We start from the raw sequence: 21809 nt of genomic DNA on the forward strand, positions 1-21809 counted from the left end.
TGCCGGTGCTAGTTGTCGCCCTTTGTTAGTCTGGTATAAAAGAATCGAAGGTGGTTAATATGCAGTGTTTAAACTTACAAGGCACCATCGAGTATTGCGCGATTTGGCTACTAGCGCCCCGCGAACGTGTGTTGCTGAGGAAGAGCCCAACAAACACTCCAGTAGTGAACATGATCACGTTGATGATCAGATGTCTAATGTTCCATCCATGACTCCAGCCTCTGATGCCAAAATTCCTTTCCGGTAGGACCTCTTCACCACCCTCTTCGCTTCGGAGTGGTGTATACTTTTGGTCCGGCATAATGCAGTTTTCTGCAACAAAGGGCACGAGAGACGAAGTCAATGCATAACAGAGCTTTCGGTTCCCGTGGCTTTTACCAAACCTTCGAAGAATTCGTGTGACTGCCTTGGAATGCCTCAAGTAGCGATTGCCAGACAGGGATTAGTGGTATAAGTAGTCTTGATCCGTCCACTGGTGAGGAGGCGAAATCAGAGGAGGAAGAATCACACTCTAGGTTCGCATCTCGGTGCAGCTGAGGTATGAGACAGGCCTGTACGCGCGAGAACCATTGCCAGTAAGACTGAATAACCCGAGTCCGTTGAATGAGGAAGGTGAGGTGCTTACACTTACGCCAGGCCTCCATAGCAGCTACTTGGCGGAGTTGCCGTTAGCTTGGCGGCCCACCCCGCTTCCTTCAGGATCAACGTACTCCTATGCCGGGCATGTACATCACGGCCTATCGATAAGGTTCCCTTACGCAATACCTACAGGCAGGGTTCTCTGTATTGCCCGTCGTTTCGGAACATGTATATATCAGGCCGTGTCTTACTTCACCGTGATCCTCGCCCGTTTCTTCGTCTCGCACTACATTCCTCGCAGTGTTCAATATGCGTGTCTCAACTGTCTCTGCCATCATCGGGCTCACTGCCGGCTTCGCCAGTGCGGCTCCGGTCCAGCCCAAGGAAGTCCAGAACCGCGGTGCTGATCCCCAGTGGTACGACATCACCTACATCGACAAGGTGAAGCGTGAGGATGCCGACAAGAAGCGTGAAGCTGAGGCCCAGTGGTATGGTGAGTCTTTCTCTGACGACAGTTCCCGTATTTCTCACGTGCTTACGGACTGAGTAGACATTACCTACATCGACAAGCGTGCTGAAGAAGAGAAGAAGCGCAAGGCCGACCCTCAGTGGTATGATATCACTTATATCGACAAGCGCGCTGAGGAAGAAAATAAACGCAAGGCTGATCCTCAGTGGTACGATATCACATACATTGACAAGCGTGCCGAGGAGGAGAAGAAGCGCAAGGCAGACCCTCAGTGGTATGACATTACCTACATTGACAAGCGCGCTGAGTAGAAGGCTCAGTCAGTAAACCACGATATTCCAGAATTAACCTGGCATATTGTTTTCGGGTCAGCAGGTGCAGAGGAGCAGCAAAAATGACGCCCTATAGCCACGTATAGCTGAAAGCCTTCACGTTAGAATAGAGTAGACTCTTGGTCTGAAGTTGCCCACGTACCATGATGCTGAAAATTCTTGCTACGGTGAAACAGAAAAGACGTAGACTGGCAACTCGAATGCTCTGACACACTCTCAAATCGCAACTCGTCTTATCGAAGGGCTTGATAGATAATGTGGGGCGAGTCTGACGCTCGATGTAAAGCCAGATACCTTCCTCTTTCGGTCAAGATGAAGGATCAACAAGCATGGACTAGTAACTGGGGCCATTTCGCTCTTATACTTGGGATGTCTGTCGCTCTTGTGTCCCATGACCTTCGCGCCTCAAGGCCTAATACTTGGCCGCCATCTTGGCGGAGTGACAATTGGGGCGGCATGCTTGCGCATTTATCGGAAACAGCTCGCAAAGGATTTCGCGCCAGTTCATTCCAGCACCTTGCGCCGTGGCATTCAAGCTCAGCTTGGCTGACATAAAGCCCTGTCAGTTTCAGTCGCCTAAGAGGTGGATTCCAACCTCTAAAATCTGATCGGAGCTCGAGAACGGTATCGGGAACACCGTTCAACCACTTTTCCATAATGGAACCGCCACATGAGCGGATGAGCTTCGACGACTCGGAAGGCACACAAAACAGCCATCTAGGTTCATCTGGAAGGTCCTCGCATGGCGAAGACGCTGATGTGGAGAAAGTTCTCTTGTTGGACGAGGGTAGCGGACGCATTCGCAAGGTCTCTGGGAGAAGTCCCTGGTCTTGGTCCATGAGCATCCCGGCTTCTGTCACGATCCTGAATGTCATCTTATTCCTGATCTCGATAGTGATACTATTTTCATCACATACGGGCTCTTTACCTGATCAGGATTACTGGAGAGCTACATCCTACTATTGTAACTACGCCCATATTGATAGATGGACCGAATTTGATCACTGACGTTGGATTCAGCCCCAGTGTTCGATCGCTTCAACATTCCGAAGCTCACGCGAGTTACAAATGGCACATTCTGGGACACAGAGCCCCCATCAATCTGGCGCGTCCGCGCTGGCACCGAGGCAGACGCAGCTTGGGAAGCAATTGGCAGCAACATCGCTCCTATCATAATCAACTCTGCTGAAGTCCTCGCGCTCGGAAAAGATCCCTCCACAGCCGTCAAAGCACCTCCCGAGCTCAACCTCGGTTCGGACGCGTACATAGCAGGCATGGACGTCTTCCATCACCTACACTGCCTAGATAAGCTCCGCCGAGAGATCTCATACAAGCACTATCACGAGGCGGAGGAAGGGCCGAGTCCCGGTTCGGAGTTGCATGAGGCGCATATCGATCATTGCCTTGATATACTTGCGCAGGCTTTGAGGTGTACGGGGAGTGTTGATATGGTTACTTTCAATTGGGTTGAGGGGCATCGGATGCCACAGCCGGACTTCAACAATAGGAAGGTTTGTCGAGATTTCGACGCCTTGAGGGAGTGGACGGTGGAGAATGGTGTTGACAGCAATGGTTTCTTCAAGGCTGCTGATAAACCGCCAGTCGATGCTGTCATTGTGCCTGAATTTCACCCTCAACATCATGGCAGATGAGAGAGAATAGTGCGAAATAGATTCAGTGCTTCATGGATTTGTTCGTCCGCAGCGAACGAATGGACGTCCGGTCGTGACAGCAATAGCCTGGGTTGCGAGTTGACAACGCCAGAACTGTGTACGATCTCCCTGCAGCTGCACAGTCGCTCAACTGGCGACGCCTTGTGTGACTTTACTCCAGCTTCTCTGAGACTACACATTCACCCACACTGGAAAACGGAGCAGACAAGACTGGTCACTTCCACGAACCTCCTTTTATCTGTCTCAATCCTCTGCGTTATTTATGACAAGTCAAGATCTCCCGCGGTGAGAGCAATCATCGAGGCCGGACTTCGAGCCATTCGCAGCGAACAGTGACCCTTTTTGTCTTCGAAAAGCACCTCGCCGTGCGTGGGCACGGATGGGTGCCTGCCTAAAGGTGGTCGAATTGTGCATGTGATGTTCTATGGCTATCGCTTGCAGTCCACTGTTGGAAGAATGCACTCACCATGCATGTTCCACCTAGCAGCTCTCTCTCGACCTCATGATACTCGCGCTACCTCTTCAAAAGAGATAATCTGTTCTTCGCACGGGTTAGCTGACACAGTTACTTCCTGAAAGTTTCACTTGTTCAAAGCGGTGACCTTTCAACACATCCTTCGGGAAAGCCTGTGTAACACCTCATCTATCAATAATGCAAGTACCCGCATCCGCTGTTTGCCTTACAGCTGCCGTCGTAACTAAGTCGGTATAAAACTGCCTTACCCCCTCCTCTACTTGGGCTCGTAAAGTCCACGGTTTGGTCTGCTTTGTATCCCATTGCGGACCCCACTGCTGGCAACAGTCAGATTTGGGATTGTGAGGGCATATCACGTACAGCCGTTGAAGCTTTCTTCAGCGGCTGTGGTGTTCGTGCCTAGATCAAATACGAGCCTCGTCGCCTCGGTGCATGTGCATTTTTTCCGGGTACTTCTGGTTTCAGGCTTACATTTGCCATTGATCATGCTGTGAAGGAACCCATGTCTTTGGCGTGTGCAGTCCCGTGAAACGTACAAAGGCTGCTGACCGTTTGACGCGTACGTCTTGTTTGTTACCATGGCCTCAGTGCGATTGGTTAGATGGCGTCCTGCACGGACTCACATACGAACCACCAGGAGCGCTGAGAGAGGCATCGACACCTACGATACGCAGAAATCGGAGTTTTGGTTTGTGACGATGGCGTAAGAGAAGGACGCCGAGCGGCTGCATTGCAGAGAGTCAAGGAGATCCGGTTGTGACGAGTGCACAAAGGAAGTTTTCTGCTACACATAGAGAACAACCTCTATGTAAGAAGGATGCGTTACGGAGCGAGGCGCGCAAGGAGGAGCATTATCAAGGGTTGGCGGGCACCGCGACTCCCGAGCGTTTTGATTGGTACGCGCGCTCAAGCCGAAGATCCGCCGCTTTCGCGCATCGCATCTCGAAAACCTCACTGAACTCTCCCGAACGCCAGCACACCCCCACGTCAGCTCACAATGGCCAAGAAAGGTATGTCTCCTGTTCTTTCCACGACCCAATCATCTCTTTCAGCACTTTGATGATGCGCCTATGCCCCTGCGAAGCCGCAATGCCGACTTGATTCGTAACGACGAGCTCGACTGATTGAACGTGCTCATAGCGAAATCCCGCACCATTATGGTGCGCCTCATTTCGATGGCCATGACGGGCTACTACCGGACTCTAATGCGACCGCGCGTTCACCGTCCCCTCAGCATGATGAAATACGATCCTATCGGTACGCAACACCATCTCCTTGGGCGGACTTATACTGGCGGGCTGTGCCTTTAGCGCAATGGCCCAGATTCAATGAATATGACCCGCCGGAAGTGTTGGGATGCAAGGGAAATCCAATGCATCAGGGACGGCTGACGATGCTGCAGTGCGGAAACAAGTGCTCTTTCTCGAGCAGAAGCGCGGAAAGAAATAGAAATCGGCATCACCTCGCACGTTGGATCGACACGACATATTCCAATCGCATATAGGATATCTCACCGCACGGCTGGCCGGTTGGCGGCGCTTTGTACAAGGCAAAGGAAGGGGCTGCAGAGACAAGAGCGTGGAACAGCCGCAGTTCGAAGCGCGAGCGGGAAATTCCTCACGCCTTTTGGAGGGTTGTAAAGATATGTTCGCATACTGTACCATACACCATGCATAGTTCGGCGTTATACGTTGCTCCGGGTACCCATCTCCACTGGGGTATATAGGCGATTCGTCTGGAAATCAACATCAACAAAACTCGTGTCTAATTGCCCCATACCTGCGGCACATATCGTTCTTTGTCCGTCTCTGCCCTCCTTATCTCCTTAGTCAGTCTGAATACGTATATAAATTTCAAGGAAAGACCTGAAGGATAGGATGGCGGATTGCTGAACTTCGAGGCGCGCTACGGGCAGGAACATTGAATGGTACATCCAATCCTCAACGAAGGCATGGAAGAAGAGCTATATCCAACGACCCTGGGCTATTCTACCTATTAACCATAGCCCGGTGGAGTTCTCAACATCTCTCAGCAGACGCCAATGTACCAGCCAATAAACCGCATGTCTCCAACACAATGTAGTTTTCGCGAGAGTAAAACTAGACAGCTACCCAACTAGCCTTCTCCGTAATAACAAAAATAGACATCAGATGACCGCCCTCACTCCCAGACGGCCCATGCTCCATCCTAGGCTTTCAATATACGTGACTCTCTTCAGTCCAACTATCGCCATCCTGACCTGGTACGATCTCCCCGGCCACACTTTCGCCCTTTCACAACTCGAACATCGCTTTCGACGATGACTATCTCTTCCTACGTAGTCATATATAAGTACCTTGAGGGCATGTAAGAACCAACCTCAATGCCGTCAGATGAAGCGTGATCTTAAAGGTTGGGACTTCCATTGGCATATGCGGCACGGCCCGTAGTACGAACGACGTGATCCAAGTCGGGATACGGGTGGGTGGCCCAGTCAGGTATACAATTGCCTCGCATTAGCGTCCCCAACCTCACCTTCTCACTTGATCCTACCTCGACACCGGTGAAGCTTAGCCAAATTAGCTTTGAGATGTCTCACTGTATATCTGCACGGCACCTGGAGCCCGAGTTCGTTACTATCACAGCGCCAAGCTGCGAGCGCCAAAGATGAAGCCCATAGTCACAGGAGCGACCGGATTGATTGGCGGACAAGTTACGCCTGACACTTCAAAACAAATCTATCTGTTCTGTTGTGGTCCTCGTGCGTAAGGCAGTCCCGGTTCCCAAGCGTGCGGGAACCGAAGTCGAAGCCCGTTATCCTCGAGGACTGGGAGAAGCCATATCCTGATGATGTCGTCGAGCAGCTCAAAGGCGTTGATGGCTGTGTATGGTTTGTCAATCGCCTACTCTCGTGCCCGGTCATCGTCGACGTTCACGCTCTAGCAGGGCTCTTGCAGTCACCCCCAAAAAGTCCATAGAAGCGAATTTCGACGAGGTGACCCGGATCTGCTTTGACTACACAGTCAATGGTCAACACTATCGCCTCCGCTTACAACAAGCCTTGGTGCTTCGTCTAAACATCGCGCGTGACCGTGGAGCGCGACTAAACCAAGGCACTGCCTTTCCTACAAGACTATCGTCTTATGCCTGTAATTCCTAAGCCGTCCGCTCGCCGTCGCCTCTTAACATCGAAGCACACGGTCGGGTTGAGAATCTCGTTCTCGATTTTGCGAGGCAGCATGCATCCGAAGTACAAGTCTCAATAACTAAGCCAGGGGGCATCGAAGGACCTGGCCATCCAAGAATGAAGTCTTAACAAGCGTATGGGCACAGTTTGATCCCACACTTTGGCTGCATGTTTCGGAGTTGGCCGCTGCTATGATTGAACAGTGTTTGAATGGGGTGAGTAAGGACATCTTGTGGGCGGAAGACCTTCAGAAGATGAGCTCGGGAGGCTCGAAGGCAGAGCATTGTGTTCCTCTGCATTAATAACCCACCGGCGTTCGCAGCATGTCGTGATGTCAGGCACTCGAACTCTAGGCCACTTTGCCTCAATAGCCATGTGTTCATCACAAATTGGGAAACTGGTTACTTTTCATTGCGTCGTTCAAGAACGCGTACAGTTAGGAGGGTGTATGCCGACTGACTCTCGCACTAAAGCCTTGATCAGAGGGAAGTTATATCTGTACACGCTCTTCCCCGTTCGCGGGATGCGGTGGAGACTGCGTTGGTAAGAATGATTGGCTGGGCAGAATCAGCAGGGTTTCCAGATGATCATGGTGTTTGTACACTTACGCCACCAAGTGCAGGTACATTGAGCGCCGGCTGGACAAACGATAGCTCGACTGGTAGCACAATTTCAAACATTTGGCAGTAATGTCTTGTTGGTATTGGGCGCAAAGACAAAGTCCGCAAGGAGTACTTGTGGGCTGATTTGCCCTAAACCGGAAACGTCGCCTCAAGGTTCGTGCCGTAGCTGGATCCAGCATCGCTTACTCCCCAGAAGAGATCCGACTTCGTGTTCTTCAATGATCCAATAATCTCACTAGAAGCTGTCACCATTTTAGCACTTAGAAGGGTGTCCAAGAGCATCCTGTGCAAGCCGTTACGATATATTAGCTCACGCCACCTCCAAGTGCGACTCCTACCTTCAAGTCAATATATGTCAATATTGTGATTAAGTATGCTCAATAACTCAAGCTCCCTCATTGTGCCTACGCATCTCTCCGATCCGAGAGCTCAGTAAAGTCAGTGTTTGAAAGCCTTCCTGATTACCAGAGACAAAACTCACGAAGCTGCTTCTTAGTCTGGCCAAGCGAACCTAAAAACATCTTCGAAACAGACCGCACCACCGATGGCCATGGTGTTCTGCGTCCGATCATACACGTTGCTATTGCATTGCAGCCGGGGGACAATAGTGATCGGTCAGTGTCTCACATCCCACACCATCACAGGCACCTCCACCTCTGCACATTGAAACGCACAAGCGCTCTCGGCCCTCGCGTCAGCTGGCAAGCTATCACTCTACGAATCATTCAAATACTACTCCTCCACCCAAAACACTCGTCGAACGCTCTCCTGTGGCACAGCCAAACGATAGTTTGGGGGCTATTAATACCTCCTAGCGCGTCCGCGAACGACGGCTACTTCCCTATCCCAATCCAACTACCGCATCCGCCCCCAAAACCTCAGCCCTAACTAATCTCCACTACCGTATCCTTGACCCAGCATACGCCACGTACAGGCAAGCGCACCTCAGCCGCACACTGACACGACATCACGTGCGCTGTGGCTGAACTGCAGTTCACAGCACAGCCTCATGGTGGGCCAATGAGCGCACGCTTTTCTGCCAGACCACGAGACAAGCACAGCCCTGAAGTTCGTGATAGCAAAGGACAAGGATGGAGCTGATGTTGCGGGAGCATGGGACTAGCGACGGCTCGAGAGGATGTTGCCATGTCAGAAAAGGTTTGGATTGGGTTGTTGCCAGCAGCGACCGGCCCCGCCTGCGCCGCCGCTTCTCCATGCCCGCATCTCGTTCACCCAGCCTCTGCCGGCGTCTCACGACGAACGACACCAGACGGCTACAAGTTGCCAAATCGAGGGCTGGGTTTCGGCAGTGTTGGAAAGTGATCGCCCGTCATGTGCAAAGAGTGGGTCACCGGTGAGGCTGCAAGGCCGGGCGTGCTGCAATGCAAATGCAATGCACAGCGTCGCAAGCGAGGAAACCGGTCGAGGAAAGTCGGTGAAACTCCACACTCATCTACTTGCCGCGCGTGTCCAATCACGGGGTTCGCGCGGTGCATTTTCGCGAACGGATGGGCCCGGAGAGAGAGATCGTCGGGGTGCGAGTTTTACACGTTGGACGTGGTGCTGGGGGTGTCCTGGACGGGACTTCGCGAGTTGGGGAAAGTGCTGTGGGGATTGCTGTATGTGTTGTGCGCTCTTTGCTGATGTTGCTGGATTGGGACGCCGGTTGCAAGCTGTCTTGTGGGGTGGAAGGGTCGCGACGTGGAGGGAAGCCCAACGTTCGCGTGTTGGACCGAGGATCTTGCTGTTCCTGAGTGACAGCTAGCATCAGGCTATCGAGTACCTGGTGAATTGTGCAATGATATCGCAGTGGGCTCCTCTAGGGTGGAGTACACGTCGAGTGCAGAAGCCCAAGCTTGGCAGGTACGATGTTGAATGCACTGGCAGGAGCTACGCCGGTGTCGATGTCCAACACAGGTCTCGTTACCGGTGCTGAAATTAGCTGTTTGGAAATTGCCACGCTTCATTTGAGTATCTGATGCCATTAGCCCGGCGTAGCAGAATGGCCTTATCCTTTGCCGCTGATCTACATACTATGTACACGCCGCCAACACCGTCCTCGCCTCACTTCTCAAACGAACCCCTTCGCCGTTCTACTTTGGTACATTTGGGAAAATGTAATGATGATCTGATCGACACCGGGACCCTTTCAGAGCTGGTCAATCGCCGGAGCTTTTCAAGCGAAGCGGTTCGGCAAAATAGTCGAGGTGTTCGGTGGAGAGTTGGGTATCTCGCGCATCGTGAGGCTCCAACGCATACGATCGGCGTCGTTCATCCCAGCACGTGAGACTATCCAGCAGCGATCCCCCCGACTGTCACTCAGACGTGGCAGAACGCCTCAAGTCCTCGTTGAAGTACCGAGCCGTGTCTTCCACGTCTCCACTCCGCCATGACAGCGATGCCAGAAGCAGTCGCCGGCGTCGCCGCCAAACGGTGTCCTTTTGCAGCAAGTCGTCGTAATCGCGCGCCGTCAGGACAGCAGCCCAGGAAGCAGGCGGATGAAACATCGCAGCTGGGCAGGGATAGTGGCGTCATGTAGATGAGAGATGTTGGCGAAACGTGCCTCAGGCTGAGATGGCCAAGTTGCCTTCTTCTGCACTCGAACGTAACGATGGGGGCTGCGCCCTTCTTCGTGCGCCATAGCAATGCGCTCCTCCAGCTTGGCCCGCGTGAAAGCATTCTAGACGCTTGCGTTGGAGTCATATTGTTTCACAAAGCAACCTTCATCGCGAACACCAAGATCGTGACTCCTCAGAGGTACATGTCAGTGCCAGAAGAGGAAGCGGCTATGCCACTTTAGGCCGTGCAACTGCCCCACCTTCCCGTGCAACCTTCACAATCACCACCGTAGGCTGCCATTCCAGTCATCTCCGGCTCTTTAACGCACCCTTGATATCACTCCGAGTCCTCCCTTATGCGGTCATCCGTGGCTTGCAGGCCGCGAACGCAATTCTCCACGCTCGCAGGCCTGTGCAAATCTAATCGGCGGGGGGCCCTGAAATGGTAAATCTGGCGAGGGATGTGAGTGGTGCGTGAAACAGAGGGGAAGGCGTGATTGGAGCGCATGCTGGAGGGGTGCTCGTTCGGGCGATCAGGTTCTCAGGGTGCGCGTGAGCGATACGGGTGTGGGACGTCTCGCTTGGGAGTGCCCGAGGGTGTGCGGGCGAGACATGGAGGTATTGGATTGGAGTCATACTGTAGACAGCCACTGAGTGCTTGCGCCGTTGCGCGAAGCAAGCTCGAGGACCCAGATGTCCCGCGCAAACAGGAGCTTCGTGCATGTCACCGTGTCACAGAGAGATGGCAGGTCTGGAAGCGATGTAGTACAAGCAATCCTTGAATTCTTGCTATCCTAGATAGAGTAGATAGAGTGCATCCTGGCCAACGTCATTGCTGACCTGCGTTCCTTCCTCCCTCTTTCCTCAACACCCATATGGTGGAGGTCCCTTATCTTCCATTCCTAGCGTAACCCAGTATATCAAACAGCAGACGCAGTGCTTCTTCCTGCAAGCAGAGCAAAACAAGGACCAAAGATCAGACTTGTTACATGCTGGCGATTCCGTTGAGCGGCATCAGTGTGCGCGGACTTCTCAGTCTCCGCGTCGCGTAGCGCTCGGCGAATATGGTCGCGTTTTTGAGGCGTTTTTGTAGGCGTAATATTTTTGTAAACGTAGAATGTATAAGGCACTCAATAACTGTGGTGCCTTCACCTGTAGTAGCCGGAGAGGCGTTGCTCGCGAAGATCTCGGACTGAGGGTTCTCGGACCTCGATCTTGTAGTTCTTCGCGTTGCGGCGCTGAAGAGCAATGTCTTGCTCGTAGAGGGAGCCGCGCTTGGAGGAGGCGTTGTCGACCTCGACAGTGAGCTTTTGGGCTTTCTTGGGTGATGAAGGCCAGTCAACGATCTCTCCGGATCGCGGTCGCGACTTGTGCTTCATCTCCTGGTCGACCTTGACGGAACGCGAGCGCACAGGCGTGCGAGCGGCAACGTAGTATGTGCGGTCCATGGACACGAAAGGAGCGCGTGAGCGAGAGCGAAGGTTACGCTCGATGGCCTTGAGTAGGCTACGAACTTGGACGTAGCCAGATGGTATCTCAATCTGGACGAGTTTGTTCTCTTCCTCAACGGTGCTGTAGGCCTTGCCGTCCGAGCGCTGGTAGAGGAACGCGGCAACGTCCTGAGCGAGACGGTGGCCGATCTCGCAGAGCTGCTCGTGGTTGCGGTGGACCTCATAAGGGTTGCGGCAGTAGGCACATTTCTGTGCGTGCGTCTCGAAGTGGTGGGCAGCCCATGACTCTTCAGTGTTCACGGGACGCGAGACGGCGGAGACTGGGTCATGCATGAAGCCCACGTTCCTCTCCTTCCTCGACCCGGACGAGGTCTTGGATGAGATGACGGTAGGCATCGTGTGTGTGCGGGAGATTGCGGCAGGCATGGTGGGTGTTTGTGTATGCTTCAGTATGGGTCGAAGTCGGGGAGCCAACGTGACGGTGATGTGGTTGCCAGAGGTAGTTGGAATGATGTGGTCCTGGTGTGGACTCTGGGAGCGTATACCAGAGTCCGATGGATGTTTGGAGTGGTGTTCGAGTTGCTGTGGGTGTGCTGGATCTGAAGAGAAAGAGTCATGGTGGAAGCGGGTTGGGAGGATATATATATGTTTCTGCACTTTGAGGCAGGGCATGGATTGCAGCCTTCGGAGGTGCAGGGGTGGCCTGGCATGTGCATATCGCCGGCGCGGATCCAAGGGCGACAGGGCTCAGGGCTGCTGCACGGCTTCGACTAACGAGGGCGGTGACCCATCCCGCCGTAGTAGCAGATGACGACAAGCAACGCATCGATGTCTAACGCTCCAACGCGCCATGTTAGTAGTGAATGTCTTCTGTTAGCACGCGAAGCTGTCAGAAGGCCGCCCACGCTGTGCCGCACCGCACCGCACCACGGCTCTCCGTCGCAACCTCTCGAGACTCGACATCTGGCAGAGATCTGGCAGCATGTCGCTCGGCAAACCTGTTCGCACCTGTTCCTCGAGCGAGAGCGCGCATCACGCCGCGACGTGCATCAGGGTGCCAGGGAGCGACGGGCTGCGCCTGCGATGGCGCCTTTGCTGCCTACAATCCAAGGCTCCAGCCACTCTGGATGCGGTTAGGGACGCGTTTACTCCACCATTTGGCGCAGCACTGGGGGCCGTCGCAGGCCCTTCACCGCACAACATGGCCCGCCGCACTGCCACACCTGTGGCCTCCGTCGCCGTCGTTGTTTTGCACATTGGCGCGAACGGTCAAGCGTTTCAGCACTCGTGTGTGCAATTTCCCGACGCGATACGTTCGAGCTCGCGCGCGGTGCGCTCCGACCAGATTTGCACGCCTGCGCCGGCACTCCCAACGTGCAACATCAGTCGCTGCGCCCTTCTAGTCGCCGCGTCAAGGTGCGCAGACATGTTGCGTGCAATCAATCAATGTCGTCCTCGAGCGCGCATTGACCTGCAGGTGTCGCTTGTCAAGACGCCATGGGGCCCTGCTCTTGGTTGACCGGAAAATGGCCACAACGGCCAACACCTATTCGTCAATCGCACCCTGCCCGAAGCCTACGTCTGCGGCACCCGTCGCCACTGTACAGCAGTTCGCGCGGCCTCCCGCTGAGCAGACAGCCGCCAGTCTGAGCGGCGACGTGTGTGCTCGACGCAGAGGAGACGACGTCGTCGTCCGCTGCGCAGCAGTCGCGCCGAGTCCGCTTCTGCACTCGCCCGTCTGGCATCGTTCGGTGAGGGTGCCGGTGAGTCAACTCGGAGTGCGTAGCGCAGCTACCATTGATTGATCATTGACGATTGATGACTCCCCTCCATCACACCCAACACGTCGGCCCGCCGCGCACTGTTACACACCCTTCACAGTACCTCGAGTAGCCGTGACCGCCGACGTCCAGATGCCAGCTCACGGCTCTCGCAGGTGACTGCTGCCTCAACATTCTTGGCCAATTCGTCTTCCCTAGTGAGGCTCTGCGCACGTCACATCTTCTCACAATGCAGATCAACGGAGCGTTCGCGCTAATGCCCTCCACACGAACGAGGCCCTGAAGCGTCTTCACCGTCTCGTCGATTTTGTTACTCGCACGACGGCTGCCTTAGCCACACACTTAGCATGCTCCTGGTATCCACTTACGGACTACACTGTGGCGTAGCATCGAACCAAGTGGCCGACGACCCGGAGAGGGCACCGCATTTCCCGACGCCTTGGACCCCGTACCAGATCGGCCATGTTTCAGTTGCCTTGTCCTATACTTACATTCGACCCACGATTCTTGTGGCCAGAACCCATCTACTCTCCGGCCACATGGCTACCAACGCCTTGATGATCTCCCGTCTACACAGATATGCCACGTTGCGCCTTACTACTCAGCACCCAGAATGGCCCCATGTAGTCCTCCATAGAGATACGTGAAGTGCGACTCAACGCTGAGTCTCCAAGCATAAATGCCACCAGGCTCTTGTTACCGGATCTTGCGGCGGTTTGGTGGACCGCACCAAATGTCGCTACATTCGGAGCTGAAAGCAGGCAGCGGGTGACTAAGTGTGGACAGATGCCTCCCACCCACAACATCAGCGCTATTCGATCGCCGGTTCCAATTCCCGAGTGCCAGGCATTGCTTCGGTCGTGATGAATTATAGGCTTCCGATCTTGCCCCTCTGCTGTTGAATCTATTGGCCAAGTGCTACAATTCTTCGTGTTTTCGTTGAAGATTACGACCACAAACGCACCGAGCATCTTCGCTTGGTGCGGTGACAAGAGATTCCTTCGTGCAGTCCCAGAATGGGAGATAAAGCGCCATCATTCACTATATCTAGCGTTCTTCGCGCAATCAGACAGCCGTGGGAGCATTTCGCGTTGCGTGGCAAGATATTCGAGTCGCCAGTGCCTCCTTATCGGCGGTGAGCAGCTCACGTGTCCGGAACAGCTCGCATGTACGGTGAAGACGTGGACCGTACGGATCAGCTTCTTGCCTCTTGTTTTCACCGGTGGCAGCTTACTTTACTGGTTCTGCGGGCACGCAGCGTTGCCAGCAAGACTCCGCATCGAGCTCGATCGCCTTTTCGCCTTACTTTCAAGGTTCGCGCGCAAAAGCAGCCCTAGGCATAGTCAAACTTTATCCTGCCCTCAGCGAATGCGTAAAGCGCACGGGATTGAAGACCCTCCAAGGTTCAATGTTTGGAAATACAGCTTCAGGCAGTGGCTCATCCAGAGAACCCAAGGGCTGTTTCTGTGGGTTCGTCTGTCTAGATGCTTTTGTACTGCTCTGCAGGTAGCACAGCGCAGGGCAACTCTTACATGTCGTCCTCCTCACGTGCGCAGGTGAGACTGCAGCTGCATCTGCTCCATCACCGCTATCGCACACGCAGTGCCACCGAGCTTGATTGCTGTTACTGTTTTAAGCGCAGATTGAGGGGCAAACAGTCGGAAGCTTCGCAATCAACGATACAATCATAACATTCCGATCAGCACTTGTCGATTCTCGCCTGCTTCTTTTTCAACTGCAGCGCAATTACAATATCGAGGTCGGGCAGCGCTTACACCTGACAACGTTCACAGCGTTGCCGGTGCACAGATCTCAGCCCAGTGCCGAATCGAGCACTAGTTCCATCCGTGCTCACCAAAGTTGTCAAACCTCACACCGCTTTTCACGCGTCCCGTCCTGCCAGCGGTTGGGAGCCGCAACTATTTCTGCGAACCCCAGCTGCCGTTCCCTTCTTTTTTTCTCTACAATTACTCCCTTCGTTCCTGCATTCGCATTTCCACTCTCTCGGTTCTCCGGTCCTCAACTTCGATCTCTACTCATCCTCGCATCCAACTACAAATATAAGTCTGGAATATGCCCCCGCGAAGCGTCTGCCTGAATGTTTTCACGACCAGTCTGGGCAATGGCCCGGTGAACAAAGAGGCGGAAGTTTTGGTAAAAGAGGTGCAGGGGAGCCACGGTGGTGCTGCTGCTGAGGAAAGGGCAAGACACGATAGTGTCCAAGAAGGTCGGTACCATTTTACTTCCGATTACCCCCACGCTCAATGGAATGTGGGCGGATTAGTACATGGAGCAATGTCTCACATCACTCATCAGATTCTCTCTCTACCAACAAGCCATTCGCACACGCTTTCGCCACTTCGAACACTTCTCCCATCGCTTCCACTACCATCAACGTCGCCACCCTCCCTACTGACATCAGAGGCACAGGTATGTCTACGTGTTCCCTTTTGCGACGTCAGATTGTTTCTCCTTTTCGCGATGTTGTCTCTCCATTTTACCCACAATCGATTGTGGATCCGTTGTTAGCCTACCGTTGTGCCGGAGCAGCGGTGTGCGATTCCAGCGCTAAGCAACGCCTCGGCCCACTTGGACAGGGGTCCGACGAACCACAACTCTGCACATTGTCGTTCCTTTCGCCTGACACGTTTTCGAAAGCAATTACTGACCAATAGACAGCCAACCCGTTCTTTTCCACCGTCCTCCCGACGACTTGTTCCACCTGCACCAGACCGCCTCCTTCGGGTCACTCTCTTCTCCGCTGCTCGCGCTGCAAGCGTTCCTACTATTGCTCCAGAACCTGCCAGAAGCAAGCCTGGAAGACTCACAAGGCCGACTGCGACCCTGCCTCTGCTCCGAGCCCCTCTTCTGTTTTGGATACGCCGGACGTTTCCATGCCAGGCTCGCCTGCAACGGCCACCGATGAACATCCATTTAACCTGGCTGCTCCAATTACCCGCGATGTAGTCGGCCAGTGCGATGCTATCCACGATTCGGTGTACGGTGCTTCCACCGCTGCATAGTAATTTGTCGGCTGGGAAACCATCGCCGTCGAGTGCGATTCCAGCGCCTCCTCAAGTTCGGCAACAGTCATCTGCAACGACCAAATCGTGCGGACACACTATGCTCCAAGGAGCTGTCTCGATTACTCCTGGCGAGTTGCCTTCTTGTGCAAAAAGAATCCTCGCATGTTTGCAGGACGTTTATGAGCGAACATTTGCATGTCAATACCCAACTGCGCTAAGCGCATCATCACGAATTCTGGAGAAAAATGGACTGATCTCATCGATATTGCAATTGAGCATTTCCTGGTGTTGGGGCGTTTTTGTATTTTATAGACGAGCAAGCATCCAGAGTGCAACATAGGAAGCCGGAGTTCATGATTCAGGTCTATTACGATTTTACACGTGTTCCTCTCTGCCAATGCATAACTATATTATCGGTGTATAACTCGGTATCAATCTATACTATCATCTATGATATGCTAATTCCGCTCGGAAACGCCACCCTCCGTGAGCGGTGTAAATCGCTTCCACCAAACCCAATGACACAACGCCATGATCTTGTATTGCCCCGAATTCGGCTCTGGAACTCTGGAACTCCCGACTGGAAACTCTACGCCACTGTGATCTATGCCGCATGAAACCCGCCCATTCGTTCTTAGATCGCATCCTCCGCATTCACTGCAGCCGCTGGTTGGCCCTCCCCATCCAATAACGGGTCATACCCCTCATGGCCTTCGCTGCGGAACTTGACGCTAATCTGCGGAAACGCCATGTGCTGGCACTGCGGGCAAGCGCTGGGGTAATGCGCCCCAGCCTGTAACGCCCCGATGACCTCTTTGACAACGAAGTAGGCATGGACGCCACTTTTCGGTCTGTTAGCACATCTGTTCTCACGACCAGGTCACACACCGGCAGACTCACAGATTGAATAATAAGAACATCGTCCCGTACGTCCCCAGGATAACCGCCGCTGGATCATAACGCCACCCGCCCATGCTCACCCAGCCCAGAATCAGACACACGAGTAGGGGCATCCCGCATAGCATGTCGCACATCATGTGCAGCGGTGTGCCTGTGAGACCGGCAGCGTGGCAACCGCATTTCTTCTCGTTTGCGAGGAGGACCGCGGAGTAGAGTGAAGAGAAGAAGAGCGGGAGGATAGAGATGGCGGGGTTTACACTTTCAGATACAATGCCGCAGGCGAGGAGGAGGCCAAAAGCTGGTATGAAGGAGAGGATGGATAGCGCGCGCAAGGAGTGTGGGAGGGTGGTGAGGACGTGGAGGCGGAGGATGGGCGGCATGGCTGCTGGGGTTTCGGTTTCGTGGGTGATGGCTGTCATGAATTATGGATAGAAAGAAAGAGCGAAAGACGTAGTGTGTGAAGATGAGATGGGTGTATAAGTTGATGTGAGGTGTAGGTAGCGTGTTCATATACTTTGTATAGCATCCTCAAGGCAGCCATGCGGCTCCACAGCCTCTCGCGAGATACTTCCTTCGCTTTTCATTGCGGCGCAGGATCTGAATGACGGACCTGGTATCCCTAGAGCTTGCGGCGCGGTATGTTGGGAAGCTTGTTGTCGAGTGGTACTATGATTACGGTGGCAACTGTGGCTCAAAGAGTAGCTGGGGGCTGCCGAGGCCGATCTTGCAGGGGGCCTGAGGCGGTGCACTGATTTGGTCAGGCGTTTTCTGCAGCAGTGAGGGAAGAGCGAATCATCACCGCCAGATGGCGGAATTCGAGATTGAACATTGAGGTGGGCCGCATGTGTAGTGTGTTGGGTCTGTCTGGTGGCCACTGCGCAGTAGGGTGGGGTGGCGGGGAGGAATGGGCTGTTCGTAAACGGCATACTTGCGTGGGTATGGTGCTGCTAAAACTTGTCTGAGAAGAGTATACGTTTGCTGTTCTGGCATAGGAGTGGGATACTGACCACAGGTAACAAACAAGCAATCTAGGTGAAGGAAGGCGCGAGCATCGGTTGTCATCCATGGACCGGAGAGCGTCAGGTGACCATGATCGTGCGCGAGCTCGAAGCACCTGCTGTGAGCTCCGTCACTCACTTCTCTTGCACCATCTATATATTTGATTCGTATCAAGTTCTCTCTAGATGCCATAGAGTGTACAACTGAATAGACAATGTAAGCAAAAATCGCTAGGTAAGAGCAGGTGAGAGAAGGACAATACTTTTCGTGATGCCCTTACTCTTGACACCGGCCCTTCTGCGCTCATTGGCCTTTTTCCGGTCTGATCGCCCTCACCTTAACCTGCGACTTCGGGATAGAATATACGCGAGCGCCATTGACCCGGACAGCGAATTTCACCCTATCCAGTATCGTTTAGTCGTCAGGTTCAGACCAATCTTTCATATCCGCCGCGACAGCGAATCATCGTATATTGAGCGAGTAACATGGACACCGGATGTGACATCTACCCTACGCATGGAGATGCTGTTCTGGTATGACAGCAGGCAGTCAAGACCATACATGGCCTACTCGCTCTTCCGTCGAAGTCACTAAACCGCGAAGCAATGCAAAGGGAGGATGTATCTTCTTATAAGATTTGCGATGGACTAGCATAAGATCTTGACAACGGAAGACCTCCAGCTGAGTCGCTCTGTCACGTCGATAGCATTGAGACGAATCGACAACACAACTCTAAACTCCCAATCACGGTACTGCCTGCCGAGGTCCAGTTCATCATACTGAAGCAATGTGGACTAAGCCGGAATGATTGCTATAACCTCTGTCTAAGCGGAAGATGTCTCACAGCCACTGCCCATCAGCATCTCCACGAAAAGGTCACCCTTGAGCCTCGAAATATCTACGCTTTTACGCGTACAATTCTTTGCAATCAAGACTTGCGCAGCGGGGTTCGTGTTGTCGACATCCAGGAACAACGGTATGACGTACTGTCTCCACGAGAGCGGGCACAGGTGCGATTTTGCATCCAGAATTCACAAATACTTGGCGGCCTGAATCTACTGTACCGGATTAGTCCCTTTGCTAGTCCGTAGGATGTTCTCCAAGATTGCTACAGAAGTCATTGGGGAGGCATTATCATAGGGATTCTTTGGAGTGTGCTAGGCGGACACTGAAAATTTCCTGCAAGTACGTCTTTGTATTGGGGCCAATGTTTCACAAACCGAGCTGTGTATTGTCCCGTACTGTCGGTTTTGCTTGTGAGATAAAAGACCTCTAAAAGTGCTCTGACGCAGACATTATCTCTTGGACCATGCCCTTCGACCATCTTGATGCTCCCTGTGGAGCAGTTGTTCACCAAGGTGACAATAACTTCGAGTCACGTTGAATTCATACCTATCTATGATACAATACGCATCGAGAAAAAAAAACTCGACCAGGGCTCGTGCTGCTCTAGCCCAATAAACGCGACCTCTCCGACGCTTGACTACGCAGTACAGCTGCGTCTTCTGCATCTTGCTCCATTTCGCAAGCTCGGTCCCACACGAAGTAGGAATATACAAGTCCCGGATAGAAAATGACACTGTATCCTTTGTCAGATTCGCTCCTCTTTGATGCACCAAAGACTTACAGTAACACCACACTCGCCAACGCCGCGCGACTCACCCTGGCACTCACGTCGCAAGGCCGCACATACGGATTTGACTTGCATTCATCCTGCCACGGTCCATATGCTGCATCGAGGATGAGCCAGAGCCACAGCCCCGTCGCCAGCAGGGACTTCGCCGCCTCGAAAAGAAGATACTGGTACAGCGAGATGACGGCTTTGCGCTGAACATAGACGGAGAAGATGATGCCGGCCGCCATGATGGCGCTGACGCTGTCACGGCTGCAGCTATTAGTGAGTGGAGATCATGCAACGAGATGAGGACGTACAAGAAGTAATAGACAAGCCAGTGGGATCGTTGCTCAAGCATGACATAATAGGCTGAGGCGCCGAGGAAGAGGCAGATCGGAAATGCGACGATTGCTTGCCCGATGCCTGCGCCGCGCAGCATTTGCTGTCCGAGGGGGAGCCGGTCGGATTGTGACATATTGGGTGAGAGGGGAAGAAAAATGTTGTGGCATATAATTGATCGTAGTATACTTATTTGATGTTGCTGGTGTATGGGAATGGTTCTTTATCTGTCCGAACTGCTGCCTGAAGGTAATGAGATGTAGTGGCTGGCCTGACAAAGCGTCTCATTGGTGGACGACTGTGATCGTGTAGCCATGAGCAGATATCGAAACGCCAACAAACCAACCGCTTGTGTCATAGTGAAAGCATGGTATGTTGTATCTCCATTAAAAGCCACTGGAGCGAGCGCATGCGTAAAGTTAGGAGGCGCACTATTCGCTGCCGCATAGAGAGGGACGAGTCACTGAGACTGAAACTTGCACTTATATTGGGATGAATGAAAACTGGCGCATGTACTCTGGTTACACGCGAGTGGTATTTGCAAACAATCCCACCTATGAGGCGGTGAGGACCTATGCGCAAATTGAGTTCAGATTTTGTGGAGTGACTTGGACGTCGTCTTAGATGATTTTCGGAGTGCATATTCTTGAGAATTGCGTCCCCGATAGTTACATTGCTCCACGCTACATTCATTGGCGTACGCTTAGGAAGATGGTGAAATCGATGAGCAATGGTCACTTCGATACGAATAAGTTGAACGGTCATTGAACGGTCAATGGATGATGTCTAGGTTATTGCGACCATTTCCTGTAACGCGATTATTGACCAATTCCAGTTTGAAGCCTCAGCTAAGGATGCTCAAAGATGTACCATAGTAGCAATCCAAAGGTAAGCAAGTTTTGTGGGCCCCCAAAGGCAGGCCCACAAAACTTGCGGAGCGCGCGAGGCCCCCAACGACCTATGACCTCACTAGCCATCTCTCTCCTCAGCCTCGCACGGCAGCACTCCGGTGGTTCGTCCTATGAGCACTTGCGATCGACGTTCGCAGATAATCACTAGAGAATCTAGCAATGTCAACGGCGTGCAAGGCGCAGCGCCTGCTGCTACCTCGTACAACCCGTGCTGGTCAGGAACCCCTCCGTTTCATCGCCGCTGGGGCACCTCGTATTTAGCAGCTGAAGGCCCAGGTTCGCGCCCACGCAAACCTCCGCAGAACAATTGGCCCCCGACCTTCGTTCATTCCTTCTTCACGGAAATCACGTAAAGATGTTATCGCAACGCGGTATGTCCCATCCAAGAGTGCGCGATTCGCGTCACAACACCAGTCAACAAGCTGACGCGATACAGGTACCGCAGTTCGTCCCAGCGCCATTAACTTCTCTGCGCTCACTGGCCGCGCCTCGTCCTCGTCTCTCGTGCTGCGCGCATCACCAGGCGACACCACCAAGAGAATCTGGATCATAACGGGCGCTGTTATCTTGGGGACCCTCGTCATCATCGGCATCTTTTGCGCCGTCGTGCTGTGCCTCATGCATAAAAAGAGGCAGCAGCGGAAGAAGCAACATATAGACTTGGCAGTCTCAAATCCGACACATAGGTATCAACCTGTTGATAACATTGAGCTGGAAGATGGTGCTGTGCAGGAGATGCCGGCATATAGTAGCTACGGGGGAAGAAAGGCCGAGTTGGGCGCGGATGCGAACGAGGTGCCCCGAGTGCAGCAGTTGGACGGCTTCGTTGCGCCGCCGAAGCCGAGTGCGCAGCCAGCAGAGCTGCCGACGCATGCAGTCGGGTATCAACATCACTATCGATGAGATATGGGA

General features: G+C 53.3%; 5 protein-coding genes across 5 annotated transcripts; 2 read left to right on the forward strand and 3 right to left on the reverse strand.

Annotated features, from left to right (window-relative positions):
• Positions 1-888: 888 nt before the first annotated feature.
• On the forward strand, positions 889-1359 carry N0V89_008161 (uncharacterized protein; the record flags this gene model as incomplete). Its single annotated transcript, XM_056216919.1, has 2 exons — positions 889-1072; positions 1130-1359. 2 exons carry the CDS (start codon positions 889-891, stop codon positions 1357-1359), a joined length of 414 nt encoding a protein of 137 aa, XP_056068475.1.
• A 678-nt stretch (positions 1360-2037) lies between these two features.
• Positions 2038-3032, forward strand: N0V89_008162 (uncharacterized protein; the record flags this gene model as incomplete). Its single annotated transcript, XM_056216920.1, has 2 exons — positions 2038-2344; positions 2401-3032. 2 exons carry the CDS (start codon positions 2038-2040, stop codon positions 3030-3032), a joined length of 939 nt encoding a protein of 312 aa, XP_056068476.1.
• A 7991-nt stretch (positions 3033-11023) lies between these two features.
• On the reverse strand, positions 11024-11752 carry N0V89_008163 (uncharacterized protein; the record flags this gene model as incomplete). Its single annotated transcript, XM_056216921.1, has 1 exon — positions 11024-11752. The coding sequence occupies one exon, from the start codon at positions 11750-11752 to the stop codon at positions 11024-11026; it is 729 nt and encodes a 242-aa protein (XP_056068477.1).
• A 5015-nt stretch (positions 11753-16767) lies between these two features.
• Positions 16768-17413, reverse strand: N0V89_008164 (uncharacterized protein; the record flags this gene model as incomplete). The annotated part of the gene is made up of 2 exons (XM_056216922.1): positions 16768-16975; positions 17166-17413. The coding sequence occupies 2 exons, from the start codon at positions 17411-17413 to the stop codon at positions 16768-16770; spliced, it is 456 nt and encodes a 151-aa protein (XP_056068478.1).
• Positions 17414-19655: 2242 nt separating this feature from the next.
• N0V89_008165 (uncharacterized protein) lies at positions 19656-20122 on the reverse strand (the record flags this gene model as incomplete). The annotated part of the gene is made up of 2 exons (XM_056216923.1): positions 19656-19917; positions 19965-20122. The coding sequence occupies 2 exons, from the start codon at positions 20120-20122 to the stop codon at positions 19656-19658; spliced, it is 420 nt and encodes a 139-aa protein (XP_056068479.1).
• Between the last annotated feature and the right edge of the window lie 1687 nt (positions 20123-21809).

This window comes from Didymosphaeria variabile (assembly GCF_027946475.1).
Source record: "Didymosphaeria variabile strain IMI 356815 chromosome Unknown scaffold_6, whole genome shotgun sequence".
NCBI classification, from domain to species: Eukaryota; Fungi; Ascomycota; class Dothideomycetes; order Pleosporales; family Didymosphaeriaceae; genus Didymosphaeria; species Didymosphaeria variabile.